Source organism: Dermochelys coriacea, chromosome 24 (genome assembly GCF_009764565.3).
Source record: "Dermochelys coriacea isolate rDerCor1 chromosome 24, rDerCor1.pri.v4, whole genome shotgun sequence".
Classification (NCBI taxonomy): domain Eukaryota; kingdom Metazoa; phylum Chordata; order Testudines; family Dermochelyidae; genus Dermochelys; species Dermochelys coriacea.
In genome coordinates, this window is record NC_050091.1 from 15,224,452 (window position 1) to 15,238,338 (window position 13,887).

At 49.1% G+C, this 13,887-nt stretch overlaps 1 protein-coding gene across 1 annotated transcript in view; it reads left to right on the top strand.

Annotated features, from left to right (window-relative positions):
* LOC119848109 (IgGFc-binding protein-like) overlaps positions 1–13,887 on the top strand; it is a 111,956-nt gene that overhangs the window by 26,767 nt on the left and 71,302 nt on the right. Inside the window, exons 10-14 of the mRNA XM_043502305.1 lie at positions 4,152–4,725; positions 4,982–5,175; positions 6,013–6,154; positions 9,036–9,376; positions 10,884–11,457. Coding sequence (XP_043358240.1) covers positions 4,152–4,725; positions 4,982–5,175; positions 6,013–6,154; positions 9,036–9,376; positions 10,884–11,457 — 1,825 coding nt within the window. The remainder of the gene's footprint in view (positions 1–4,151; positions 4,726–4,981; positions 5,176–6,012; positions 6,155–9,035; positions 9,377–10,883; positions 11,458–13,887) is intronic.

Sequence of the window (13,887 nt, forward strand, 5' to 3'; positions counted from 1 at the left end):
CGGGGCAATAAGGCCTTGTGGCTAGAGTCGGTAGGGTGGTTGTTACCCATAGGACGGTAAGGCTTTGTGGTCAGAGACAATGGAGTTGCCCTTATCCACAGGGCAATGAGGCCTAGCAGCCAGAGCCAATGGGCAACCATCGGGGGGGGGAGTACCAGGGTAGGAGGACCCAGGCCCACCCTGCTCCACCATGTCCTGGCCCAGGTTCCCTAACAGGGCCATTGAGTCAGTGGGGCTCCAACTGAAACATGCCAACTTCCCACAGGACTACAGCTAGTCCCCCCCAGGCCACTTCCTTCAGTGTCTCTTGAAGCACTAGTCAGGGTGTCATCTGGGTTTCTGGGCTTCTCTGCGCATGCAGTTCCCAGTGACTCCAATCCCTCTTGGGTGTTGGTAGGTATCCAGGCATCTGTCTCGGTCTTGGCGCCTCTGGCTTCCATAGTCAGGGGCTCCAGCTGCTCCCAGACTGCAACCTGAGAGGTGTGTCCTTCCCTGTCAGCGATCAGCCCCGACTGAGCTGCTCTCTTTTATACTAGTGCTGCACTTGGAGCATGCCCAGCAGGGACGTGGGATCCTGGTTTCTTTAGCCCACAATGAGGAGTTAACCCTTCCCCGTCCAGTGCGGGGTGAGTGCACTCCATCACACAAGGTCATAGAAACTTTGTGCTTTGCACTTTGAGCAGAAGGTTGTGGTGTCCGTGATGGTCCTTAATTCCTGTGGGTGTTCATTCTCCAGGCTTGGGCTGGCCTCCAAGAAAGCTCTGTTTCCTGCACAGATAAGCCTTACCCTTAATCATAGATGTGTGGGACTGGAAGAGACTTCAATAGGTCATCTGGTCCAGTCCCCTGCACTCAGGCCAGACTATGTAATAACTAGATCATTCCTGACAAGCGTATGTCTAACCTGTTCTTAAAAACCTCCAGTGCTGGAGATTTCATTACCTCCCTAGGCAATTTATTCTAGTGCTTAACCACCCTGAGAGTTAGAAAGCTTTTCTTAATATCCAAACTAAACCTCCCTTACTGCAATTTAAGCCCATTGCTTCTTCTCCTATCCTCAGAGATTAAAGAGAACAATTTTCACCCTCCTCCTTGTAACAACCTTTTATGTACTTGAAAACGGTTGTCATGTCCCCTCTCTGTCTTCTCTTCTCCAGACTAAACAAACCCAATTTTTTCAATCTTTCCTCATAGGTCATGTTTTCTAGACCTATATTCGTTGTTGTTGCTCTCCTCTGGGCTTTTTCCAGTTGTTCACATGTTTCTTTAAATGTGGCTGCCCAGAACTGGACACAATATGCCACTTGAGGCCTTATTAGCATGGAATAGAGCATAAGAATTATTTCTCATGTCTTGCTTACAACACTCCTGCATACATCCCAGAATGATGTGGTGTGTGTGTTTTTTTTTTTTTTTTTTTTTTGCAACAGTGTTACACTGACTCATATTTAGCTTGTAATCCACCATAGCCCCCAGATCCCTTTCCACAGGACTCCTTCCTAGGCAGTCATTTCCCATTTGTAGAAAGTGAAAGTCCAGTTGTGCCAGAGGAGCAAAGCTGTTGATCACAGACTTCATCCTGAAGCTTTTATCAATCTTTAATATACCCTCTACTTCAAGGATCAGCAATACTTGAGTATGATTTTAGATGATGGTGGGGACTTGACCACTCTGGCTTGTACCAAATATCCACATCTCCTCGAATTAAAGGCATCTCAGAGCAAATGACTAGTTGTATAAGATAAAGGCCAACTGGATCCTGAGAGTGCTTACTACAACATAAATGATTCTGTCACAGAGAATAAATTTGATAACCTTTATGGCCGCTGAGAGTTTCTATTGATGGCATTAACCTTGTCACGGATGTCATGATCGCTGGAGAAGTGGCCATTGTGGCAGTGTCACAGGGTGCTCTACTCACTGCAGGTGGTGCCTCCTTCTGACTGTTCTGGGAATTAGCTCTCTTCCATGTCTAATGTCTCCCCTTGTGGTCTCTCCCTGTCTCTCACTCCGGGGCCCCTCTCTTGCTCCAGGAGCTGCAGCTTCCTCTTTGTGACTCATCCTCTGGCCAGGTCACTATGTGGTTTCTCCTTCCAGGGTATAGAGTCTCCCTGGACCCGCTGTCCAGGCAATGCCACTCTGTCAGTGGCTGGTAGGAGAACCTGGGCCTTCCCACTACTCTGGGTTCTGGCTCATGGACTCTACAACATGCAGCCATAGTCTACTCCTTCCCTGGGTTCCCTCCTTCCCTCTCTAATGCACAAACTTTCTCACTGCCACCCTTTCTGTTGCCAGCTTCCTGGCTTTATACTAGCCCAGGTCACACCTACTCAGCTGAATTTCATCCTCCAGTCAGAGGTTGCTCCTCCAGCTTAATCCTCTCATGTGTGGCCTATCACAGTAATTGGTTCCTTACTCAGCTTTCTTTGCCCTTTTGGGGCTGGTGTGGCGAGAGCACCCCATCACAGGCAGGCTATGGTGATGGTGGCAAAGGTTATGCTCAAGCCTTGAGGAGCTTTGGAACAAGGGTCTTTGTCATGGAAATTGATCCAATTAATTACGTAGTATCTCCCCTTGTTGGAAGGCAGTTGAATATATTGAAGATAAGGACTGAGACCTTGAATGGGATTTGATGTTCTGCGGGGGGCCAATGTAGCGAGTGGAGGAGAGGTGTGATGTGTTCACAGTGGACAGTGCTTCTGAGGAGATAAACTCCAGCATTCTTCACCAGCTGGAGTGGGAGCTGAAGGCTCTTTCCACACCTATATCACTTGTTGCAGTCCAGCCGAGAGGCGACAAAGGCGTAAATAACTGAAGCCAGGTCATCCTCTGCCAGGATGGGATGGAATCTTGCAGCCAACTGGTACTGCAGGCAAATTCTATGCCAAAAAATTAAATTGTGAACACAATATTTTATAATCTTGCAAAATTCTGCATATTTAGTTGTCAAAATAACACTATATACTCATGCCAATTTCAATTATTTTGGTGGTTTATTTCAAAATACCTGTCAGCAAGTATGTCTGTAACCACACACACATACAAATTCCACCAGGAGTACAGAGTTAAAAAAACCCCTACGACAATCCAGTATCCTGTTTCTCTCCCCCAACCCAGACACCCGCTCCTCCTAGCCCTTAGAGCCCAGGGATCCAGAGGGAGAACCAGCCTGATGCTGGGTTCCGGACTTGTATGGAGTTTCCTGCACACCTCCTTCCTCCAGGGCCTGCTGAGAACTGGGAACCCTGCAGCTCCCTTCCTCTCCCGCTGGTCTTCTTCTTTTTGTGAGCTGGGCTCTGCTGGGTCCAGTGGTCCCTAGTGGCGGCCAGCAGCTCTGCAGCCCATTTCGGGGGGAGGAAGGAAATTCTGCGCGCACATTAATTTCTGCAGAAATTCTGCAGTGCGAGTGGCGCAGAATTCCCGCAGCAGTAAACCGGAGATGGTAGAAAGCATTACTCATGGATGTTGCTATGTGAGAGCTTCTGTTCGGCAAGCTCAGCGTCCTGCAGCTCAGATGCATCTTCTCAGCCTCTCTTCTTGATTCATACCGCATATTTTTTTAATATTAATTATTTGGGAACCCCCTCTACATACCTTATATTTTGCAAACATGGGATGAAATTCCTCCCCATGGGAACTCCATTGGCCCCTCTGTTGAAGAATCTATCTCAGGATCAGTTCCCCTGAGAGACCTGTAGTTTACCTTGGAACAAATAGAACTTGACATATAGGAAATTGGTCCAGACAGGAGAGGGAGGGAAGTGATGAATGGAGAAGGATTCATGAGAAAAGTGGGGTTTAGGAGAGAAGGGGAGATGGAAAAGAAGTGAGAAACTATTCTGAGTGCAGGAGTTGTCATGATAAGGAGGTGTGGGCCAAACATGGATGGAGGAGATAGGGATGGAAAAGAGAGAGGATCAGGAGGGAGGCAGGTGGGTGGATAGGGAGGTGAGAGAAGAGATGTAGGCCAGGATAATAAAGTCAAAAGCTTGGAAGATGAGGATAAGTCATTCCAAAGTGAAATCTGGAGTCATGGGTCATTCTGGGTTTACTCCATGTGTGAGTGAGAGCAGAATCTGAAAACGCGTTGTCCCCGCCCTTGCCCAGTATTCACTCCCCCTTCTCACAGGGGCATGCTCTGTCTTGGACAGGTGAATGGGGTGTTCCACAACCTCCCGGTGATCACGGCCAACAGGCGGCTCCAAGCATATCAGCATGGTACTAACATCCTGGTGCAAACTGACTTTGGCCTCATTGTGAGTTACGACCTGGTTTACCAGGCCAGAGTCACCGTTCCACAGCGATACCAGGGCCACACGTGTGGCCTGTGCGGGAACTACAGTGGACGGCAGGACAGCAAGTTCCTGCTCCCCAATGGCAGGACAGCCTCTGATGTGGCAGCATTTGGCTCTGCTTGGGAAGTCCAGGTTACAGGAGCATCATGTGCAGACAGATGCCGTGGGAACAGCTGTCCAGTTTGTGAGGAGAGGAAGAAGGATGTCTTCAAACAGCGCCACTACTGCGGGTTGCTCACAGATCCCGATGGCCCCTTCACTGCCTGCCATGGCATGGTCAGCCCCAGTGTGTATCTGAGCAACTGCCTGTACGATATGTGCCTGGGAAACGGGGACTCCCAGGTCCTGTGCCAGAGCATCCACAGTTACGTGACATCCTGCCAAGAGGCCAAGGTTACCATCCCGCCCTGGAGGAGCCCCTCCTTCTGCCGTAAGTCCATGATACTGATGGAGCTCAGGTAGCCAAGGTGCGCTGGGTGCAGAACAAAAGGGGAGAGGGAGACAGCATTTATGGGAACAAAATTCCAGACTTCTGGGATTCTTCATAGACTCTTTCAGTGTGAACCAACAACCTCAGGTGTCCTTGTCCTTTCCTTCCTGTGCTGTTCTCCTCTCCTTTATGTCTCCTTCCTCTACCCCGTGGTATGAGATCTGTCCAGCTAATAATTATTCCTCTCTCTTTTAAGCTGTGATCTGCCCTGCCAACAGCCACTATGAGGTCTGTGCTGAACTCTGCACTGCCACCTGTGCTGGAAACATCATAGACTGCCCAGAGACCTGTGCCGAAGGCTGCCAGTGTGACAAGGGCTTCTTCTTTGATGGCCAGGGCTGTGTGACTCAGGAGCACTGTGGATGCTTTGAACAGGGGAGATACTACAAGGTAGTGCCTCAAGTGGTCTGGGTCTGATTTAATTTTTGCTTTATACACATCTTAAAATTCTACACTAGTCAGGGATAGGACTATCTATAATGGATCAGAGCACTGGCCCATCCAACCTCACATCCCAGCTCTGCTAGTACTCAATGCCCAAAATTTCAAAAAAGGCAAGAAGATTAAACACACTTTGCTTGTTATGGAGAAACTGAGGCACAGAGACGGGCAGTGACTTGCTCGTAGCCACACAATGAGCCAGGAGCAGATGGCAGGATAGAACCTAGGTGTTGTTCCTAGCCCTCAGACCAGCACTTAACCCATTAGAATAATAGAATCACAGGGTGAAAGGGACCACGAGAGGTCATCTAGTCCAATCCCTTGCATTCATGGCAGGACTCATTGACAGAACAAGAAGCAATGGTCTCAAGTTGCAGTGGGGGAGGTCTAGGTTGGATATTAAGAAACACTATTTCACTAGGAGGGTGGTGAAGCACTGGAATGGGTTACCTAGGGAGGTGGTGTAATCTCCATCCTTAGAGGTTTTTAAGGCCCAGCTTGACAAAGCCCTGGCTGGGATAATTAAGTTGGTGTTGGTCCTGCTTTGAGCAGGTTGGACTAGATGACCTCCTGAGGTCTCTTCCAACCCTAATGTTCTATGATTCTATCCACAAGGCTTGTTACCGTATCAAAGAAAGCGATCAGACAGTCTTTAGACAGAGAAATAATGTTATGACACAATATGCACATTCATACACCTCATCACAGAGTTCTGGGTTTAGCACTGCCAGAAATATTGTTTCCAGTTCCATTGCAATATTTCCCCTTTTCCAAACATCCCCTTAGCCCAGTCAGATGATCCTGATGAAAGAGTGCCAGCAAAGTTGCACCTGTGTTCCCACCCAAGGAGTGACCTGCGAAGCCCATAGCTGCTCCAGAGGAGAAACCTGCCAGATCGGAGACGGCGTCATGGGCTGCATCAGACAAGGTAAAGGACAGTCACTGATTGCAACATGCCTGAGGGGTGATTGCACAAGCAGTGAGTAAAGTAGTTGTAATTGGTTTCAGAGTAGCAGCCGTGTTAGTCTGTATTCGTAAAAAGAACAGGAGGACTTGTGGCACCTTAGAGACTAACAAATTTATTTGAGCATAAGCTTTTGTGAGCAACAGCTCACTTCATCAGATGCATTCAGTGGAAAATACAGTGGGAAAATACAGCTCTCATCCCCTAATGCCCCTCCTCTCCTTGCTCTACATTGATGACATCTTCATCATCTGGACCCATGGAAAAGAAGCCCTTGAGGAATTCCACCATGATTTCAACAATTTCCATCCCATCAACAACCTCAGCCTGGACCAGTCCACACAAGAGATCCCCTTCCTGGACACTACGGTGCTAATAAGAGATGGTCACATAAACACCACCCTATACCGGAAACCTACTGACCACTATTCCTAGCTACATGCCTCCGGCTTTCATCCAGACCACACCACACGATCCATTGTCTACAGCCAAGCTCTACGATACAACCACATTTGCTCCAACCCCTCAGACAGAGACAAACACCTACAATATCTCTATCATGCATTCCTACAACTACAATACCCACCCGCTGAAGTGAAGAAACAGATTGACAGAGCCAGAATAGTACCCAGAAGTCACCTACTACAGGACAGGCCCAACAAAGAAAACAACAGAACGCCACTAGCCATCACCTTCAGCCCCCAACTAAAACCTCTCCAACGCATCATCAAGGATCTACAACCTATCCTGAAGGACGACCCATCACTTTCTCAGATCTTGGGAGACAGACCAGTCCTTGCTTACAGACAGCCCCCCAATCTGAAGCAAATACTCACCAGCAACCACACACCACACAACAGAACCACTAACCCAGGAACCTATCCTTGCAACAAAGCCCGTTGCCAACTCTGTCCACATATCTATTCAGGGGATACCATCATAGGGCCTAATCACATCAGCCACACTATCAGAGGCTCGTTCACCTGCGCATCTACCAATGTGATATATGCCATCATGTGCCAGCAATGCCCCTCTGCCATGTACATTGGCCAAACTGGACAGTCTCTACGCAAAAGAATGAATGGACACAAATCAGACGTCAAGAATTATAACATTCAAAAACCAGTTGGAGAACACTTCAATCTCTCTGGTCACTCAATCACAGACCTAAGAGTGGCTATACTTCAACAAAAAAGCTTCAAAAACAGACTCCAACGAGAGACTGCTGAATTGGAATTAATTTGCAAACTGGATACAATTAACTTAGGCTTGAAGAGAGACTGGGAATGGAGGAGTCATTACACAAAGTAAAACTATTTCCCCATGAAGAAAAGGAGTACCCGTGGCACCTTAGAGACTAACAAATTTATTAGAGCATAAGCTTTCGTGAGCTACAGCTCACTTCATCGGATGCATTACAGTCTGCGAATACAGACTAACACGGCTGCTACTCTGAAACCTGTCATTATTTCCCCATGGTATTTCTCCCTCCCACCCCACCCCCCACTGTTCCTCTGATATTCTTGTTAACTGCTGGAATTAGCCTACCTTGCTTGTCACCATGAAAGGTTTTCCTCCTTTCCCCCCCCTGCTGCTGGTGATGGCTTATCTTAAGTGATCGCTCTCCTTACAGTGTGTATGATAAACCCATTGTTTCATGTTCTCTGTGTGTGTGTATATAAATCTCTCCTCTGTTTTTTCCACCAAATGCATCCGATGAAGTGAGCTGTAGCTCACGAAAGCTTATGCTCTAATAAATTTGTTAGTCTCTAAGGTGCCACAAGTACTCCTTTTCGTTTTACATAAAGTAAAACTATTTCCCCATGTTTATTCCCCCCTCCCCCATCATCCTCTATTCCTCAGACGTTCTTGTCAACTGCTGAAAATGGCCCACCTGGATTATCACTACAAAAGGTTCCCACCTCCCACCCCCCCCCCCGCTCTCTTGCTGGTAATAGCTCACCTTAAGTGATCATTCTCATTATAGTGTGTATGGTAACACCCATAGTTTCATGTTCTCTATGTATATAAATCTTCCCACTGTATTTTCTACCGAATGCATCCGATGAAGTGAGCTGTAGCTCATTAAAGCTTATGCTCAAATAAATTTGTTTGTCTCTAAGGTGCCACAAGTACTCCTTTTCTAGTTTTATTATGTCTCCTCACCCTTTTCACTTTCTCTTCCCCTTTATTTAGCCATGAACCATGAGCCATATTACAGAATTTCAACTTGAAAGATGAAAATCCTTGTTGGATCAGAGTGTCTGCTGTGTCCTGCTTCTGGCATATACAGCGGAGTAGGATGGGCAACTGTCAGGGAGTTTATTAAAACCTGGGGGCTGCTCAAAATGGAGCCTACTGGCTGTAGCCCCATAGGGGCCATCAATCAGCTGGGCAGTGTCAGAGCGCATCACATCCCAGCTGCTCTCCTTTGCCTGTTTAATGCTTCCCACAACATGCCCCTCTGGGTTGCACCACCTCTGCTGGGCATTGGTGGGAGGGAGACACAGGAGATCGCTTTGCTGGCTCTACGCTAGGAAAGGTGTCACCCAGGCAGGGATTTTCTCAACAGGGGACTAGTGAGAAATTTGTGAAGGGTGCATGGGAATAGATAGATAGAGAGTATGGTGATGGATGGATAGATAGATAGGTAGATTGGGTGTATGGGGATAGATAGACCAATTGATCATTCGGTCCATTTCACAAACAGGCTATATTAAGCAGTAGGATTCCAAGGACACTAAATTTCATCCTGGTTTTCACACCACCCTCAGCCCCCTCTCTGCTCTCATATATAACTGATTAGTCTGGTGTTTCTTGTCTTTCTATTGTCTTTCCCCATTAGTTATTCCAAAGCCATCCTGCAGTGTGGTCCGCTGCAGAGAAGGAACTATTTGCAAGATGATAAATGGGCAGCCAGAGTGTGTGCCCGTCTCTCAGGCCACGTGCTGGGCTGGGGGTTACTTGCATTACCACACCTTCGATGGACGGGTGTATGATTTCCACGGCACCTGCAACTACACGGTGGCTAAGATCTGCAGGGATGACTCTGTCCTGCCCTCCTTCCACATCACGGCCAAGAGCAAGAACAGTGGGAACACACAGGTCTTCTACATTGGGTCGGTGACTGTCCAGGTGGATGGAGTCACTGTCACAGCAGCCAGGATTGAGGTCGGCTTTGTGTGGGTGAGTGCTTGACGCACACGTCACCTTGCTCGTATGCCCACCCTGTAGGCTTTACTAAATAGAGGGCAGGAAACTGCACTCCTGACCTCCACGTAGAATTGCAAGCTAGACAATATCTGGCATGGTCAATACATAAATAGGCTACCTTGAAAAAAATACCCCAAGGTGTTGATTTAGTAGGTGCTCTGCCACTGTATCTGTGCTGTCACCCACATACCAGCACTTTGATAGGGGACACTGTACTATTTAGATATGTAGGTGTCAGTAGCAGGACCTTTCTCCCGAGTTAATATTAAGCCCAATGCTCAGCAGGGCATTGGTGAGAGTTCTGCAGTAGGGAGCGGTCTGGGTACCAAGTACAGAGCACTCTCCCCTTGCAGTTAGTGCTGACCCCAATGCCCATCATGGCGCTAGCGGGTGCTGTGTGGCAGGGAGTGGTGTGGGGGGTCAGTTGGGGGTGCTGTCCCGTCAGAGTTGCACTGATCCCAATCTGGCGCTAGACAGTGCTGTGCTGAGAGGAGCAGATTGGGTGGCTCAGTGTAGGGAGCTGTCAGCTCTCTCACAAGCACATAGGATCTACACACCAGATAAAGTGTAGATGTGAACATTTGGTCATTACATATCCCACAGCATGTCATGCAGGAGCAGGGCAATTCCCAGCTCCACTGAGTCCATCCTTCCGCAAATTCCCCAGCAGTTTCTAATGTAACAGGGATTCCTCTGAGAGCCCACCTGAGGAGAATCCCCACTATTGGATCCAGGAGGACATGCCTGAGCTCTAAGACATGGGGAAACTCTGAGGCACATCTAGGCAGCTCAGGGCCTTTGAACTACAGAGCCCTCTCCAGCCTGAGGTACCTCAGGAGCCCCGGAACATTGTAGTCAGCTCCTAGAGACCTCTCGTCCCTCAAGTGATGCTGCTAATAGCTGTCACCAACGCAGCCCCTTCTTTCAGTGGAACCGCTACTTAACTGCTCTAACTAATGCAGTCCCTGTCATTTACAGCAGCTGCCAGCAATTCTTGTCGCCAGCCCTTTCATCTACAATGGGCTATATTGAAATTACGGGTCCAATATTGGAATTGTTTGGAAAAATTCCAATCAATAGCAATGGAACCAACTCATAATTTTTAATGAATCTGGACCCAAATCTGAACCAATATTAAATTATAGCATCATACTAGCCACTAGGTGGCTGGAGAAAGTTAATTCCTTTTGGGAGAGGATTTCAATTATTTGAAAATTAGCTTCATTCCAATATGGAATGAAAACCAAAAATTACTAAAATTTCTGGGAAGGGGAATGGAGTCCTGGCTCTAGGTCAGTCTTTGAAATTTGCTTAGTTTCCATCCAAACGTCATTAAAAAGGAACCATCTCCTGAAAATATTTGGATTTTGAAGAATAGGCAAATACTAGTGAAAAATTGTATCTGAGAAGAGGTCACTTTGTAAATGAAAGACCCTGTGCACTCGATTGTGACCTTTGCCCTTTCTTTCTCACTGCAAAGGTGAATAACACCAGGACCCACTTACCCATCTCCCTGAACAATGGAGCCCTTCAGCTCTATCAGAGCGGCACCTCCCTCGTCCTCCGCACCGACTTCAACCTCAGGGTGTCCTATGACTGGAACAACCACCTGAGGGTCACCGTCCCTAATGACTTCTCCAACAGCCTATGCGGCCTGTGCGGCAACTATAATGGGGACCCCTCTGATGACTTCTGGACCCCGGATGGGGACCTGGCTCCCAGTGTCGCCGCCCTGGGGAAAAGCTGGGCAGTGGAAGATGAGGATCAATTTTGCTGGCACGATTGCATTGGAGGTTGCAGGCCCTGTGCCGCCAGCATAGCCAGAAAGTACAAGGAGGAGGCCTCATGTGGCCTGATAGCCAAGGTCTCAGATGGGCCCTTCAGCCAGTGCCACACCAAGGTGGATCCTAGAGTCTACTTGGACAACTGTGTGTACGATCTGTGCCACAACGATGGCTACAGGACGGCCCTGTGTGAGGCCCTGAAGGCCTACGCGGATGCCTGCCAGCTGAAGGGGGTCAGGATTGGGGAATGGAGGCAGCTGGCCAGATGCCGTGAGTACAGATTTGAATGCCAAGGTCTATGGTCTGCTGGTTAGACTGGGGAGCCTGGGGCTCAGCACTCTTGGGTTGTACCCCTGGTGTTGGGAGTAGGGTTGCCAACTTTCTAATCGCAGAAAACCGAACACCCTTGCCCCGCCTCCTGCCCTACCCCTTCTCCGAGGCCCCACCCTCTGCTCACTCCATTCCCCCCACCAACGTCACTCATTCTCCCCAACCCTTGCTCACTCGCTCATTTTCACCACTCTGGGGTGGGGGTTGGAGTGCAAGAGGGGGAGGGGGAAGGGGCTCTGGACTGGGGGTGCAGGCTCTGGGGTGGGGCCATATATGAAGTTTTCAGGATGCATGAGGGGGGTCTGGGCTGATGCAGGGGGCTGGGGTGAGGGTGAGGGTTCTGTCTGGCGGTGTGGGCTCTGGGGTGGGGCCTGGGATGAGGGGTTTGGGGTGCAGGAGGGTGCTCTGGGCTGGGACCAAGGGGTTCAGATTGCAGGAGGGGCCCTGGAGTGGAGCAGGGAGTGTGAGTGCAGGATGGGGTGCAGGGTGCAGGCTCTGGGAGGGATTTGGGGTGTGGGAGGGGGCTCAGGGCAGGGGCATGGAGTTGGGTTGCAGGAGGGGGCCCATGGCTGGGGCAGGGGGTTGGGAAGAGGATGGGGGTGCAGGCTCTGGGTGGTGCTTACCTCAGGCAGCTCCTGGGAAGCAGCGATATGTCCCTCCTGCTTGGAGGCAGCCATGGGGCTCTGCATGCTGCTCCCACCCCCCAGGCACTGCCCCCACAGCTCCCATTGGCCATTCCCAGCCAGTGGGAGCTATGGAGCTGGCACTTGGGGTGGGGGCAGAGCAAGGAGCCCCTGTGGCTGCCCCTGAGATGGAGAGACATGTCACTGCTTCCCAGGAGCCGCATGGAGGCAGGTAGAGAGCCTGCCTGCCCCACTGCACCACCAACTGAAATTTTAACGGGTCGGTCAGTGGTGCTGACCAGAACCGCCAGGGTCCTTTTTCGATTGGGTGTTCTGGTCAAAAACCAGACACCCGGAAACCCTATTTGGGAGGGAGTGTGATCAAGTGACTTGGGATTGAACAATGATTGGGAAATCAGAGCTCCTGGATTCTATTGTACCTACAGTACTTGTCTGTCCACGGTATTGCTAAGGTGCCCGTGTAGTTTTGTGTGTAGATTTGCCCTAAGTTATGTGATGTACAGCCACAGCAGTAACTGAATTGGTTTTACATGTCCACACTCTACTCCTTGCGTCGGCGGTGCACGTCCTCATCAGGAGCGCTTGCACCAATTTAACTGTCAGTGTGGGGCATTGTGGGAAGGCTTCTGAAAGGCAGCAACAGTCGGTGTAATCAATGCATTGTCTACACAGATACTGCATCGACCTAATTACATCAACCTAAGTGCTATGTCTTCCGTGGAGGTGGAGTTATTAAGTCAGTGTAGTAAGCGAGTTACAGAGGTGGGAGCTACATTTTAGTGTAGACGCCTACAGAATTAGGTTGACATAAGCTGCCCTACATCCATCTAACTCGGTAGTGTAGACCAGGTCTCCGTCTGAGCTCTTTGGTCAGACTCCAGGTGAGAGCCCCGACTCCTGCCAGCAGCCAACCCTTATTTCCCCACATTACATTTCCCAGTCCTTTCTTCTTGAGCTGGGGGATTTTTGCTCCACCTCTCTGCTGAGAGGCAGGGAAATCCATTCACCTCGGAGTCGTTTATTGCTAAGTGTCAGTGTCCTTGTGACTGCATTTGCCATTAACTTCTGGATTCTCCACTGTTATGGGGTCCTTCTCAGCCAGTCCTTTTTTAATGACCCATCCAGCTGAGACTGCTCAGTGACATTCATAAGGATTTTTACTTGCATGTCTACACTAGCAAGCTTAGAGCGGCACAGCTGCACCGATACACCTGTGCTGCTGTAAGATCGCTCGTGTAGCTGCGTTATGCTGATGGGAGAGAGCTCTCCCATCAGCATAATAAAACCAGCTCAATGAGTGGCAGTAGCTCTGTTGGCAGGAAAGCATCACCTGTCAACATAGTGCTCTGCACACAAGTGCTTATGCCAGCAAAACTTGTGTTGCTCGGGGTGTGTGTTGTTTTTCACACCCCTGAGTGACAAAAGTTTTGCTGACAGAAGTGCTCATGTAGAGATGGCCTTAGCTTGCCCTGAGAGCAAACAGTCATTTTGGACACACTGGGTAACACAGAAGGCATATGGGAAAAGTGAGGCACACATAGAGGTTATAAAAATAGTACATACAATCCCCCCTTCATCACAGCCTGTCACCTTTGAGTATCTAACGTTGACTAATAACACATGGATGGTTGAGGTGAAATGATGGCTGTTTTTAAGTGACTTTTCCTACTATGGGCCTGATCCTGTAAGGGGCTAAGCACCTTCTACAACATACTGAGCACCCTCA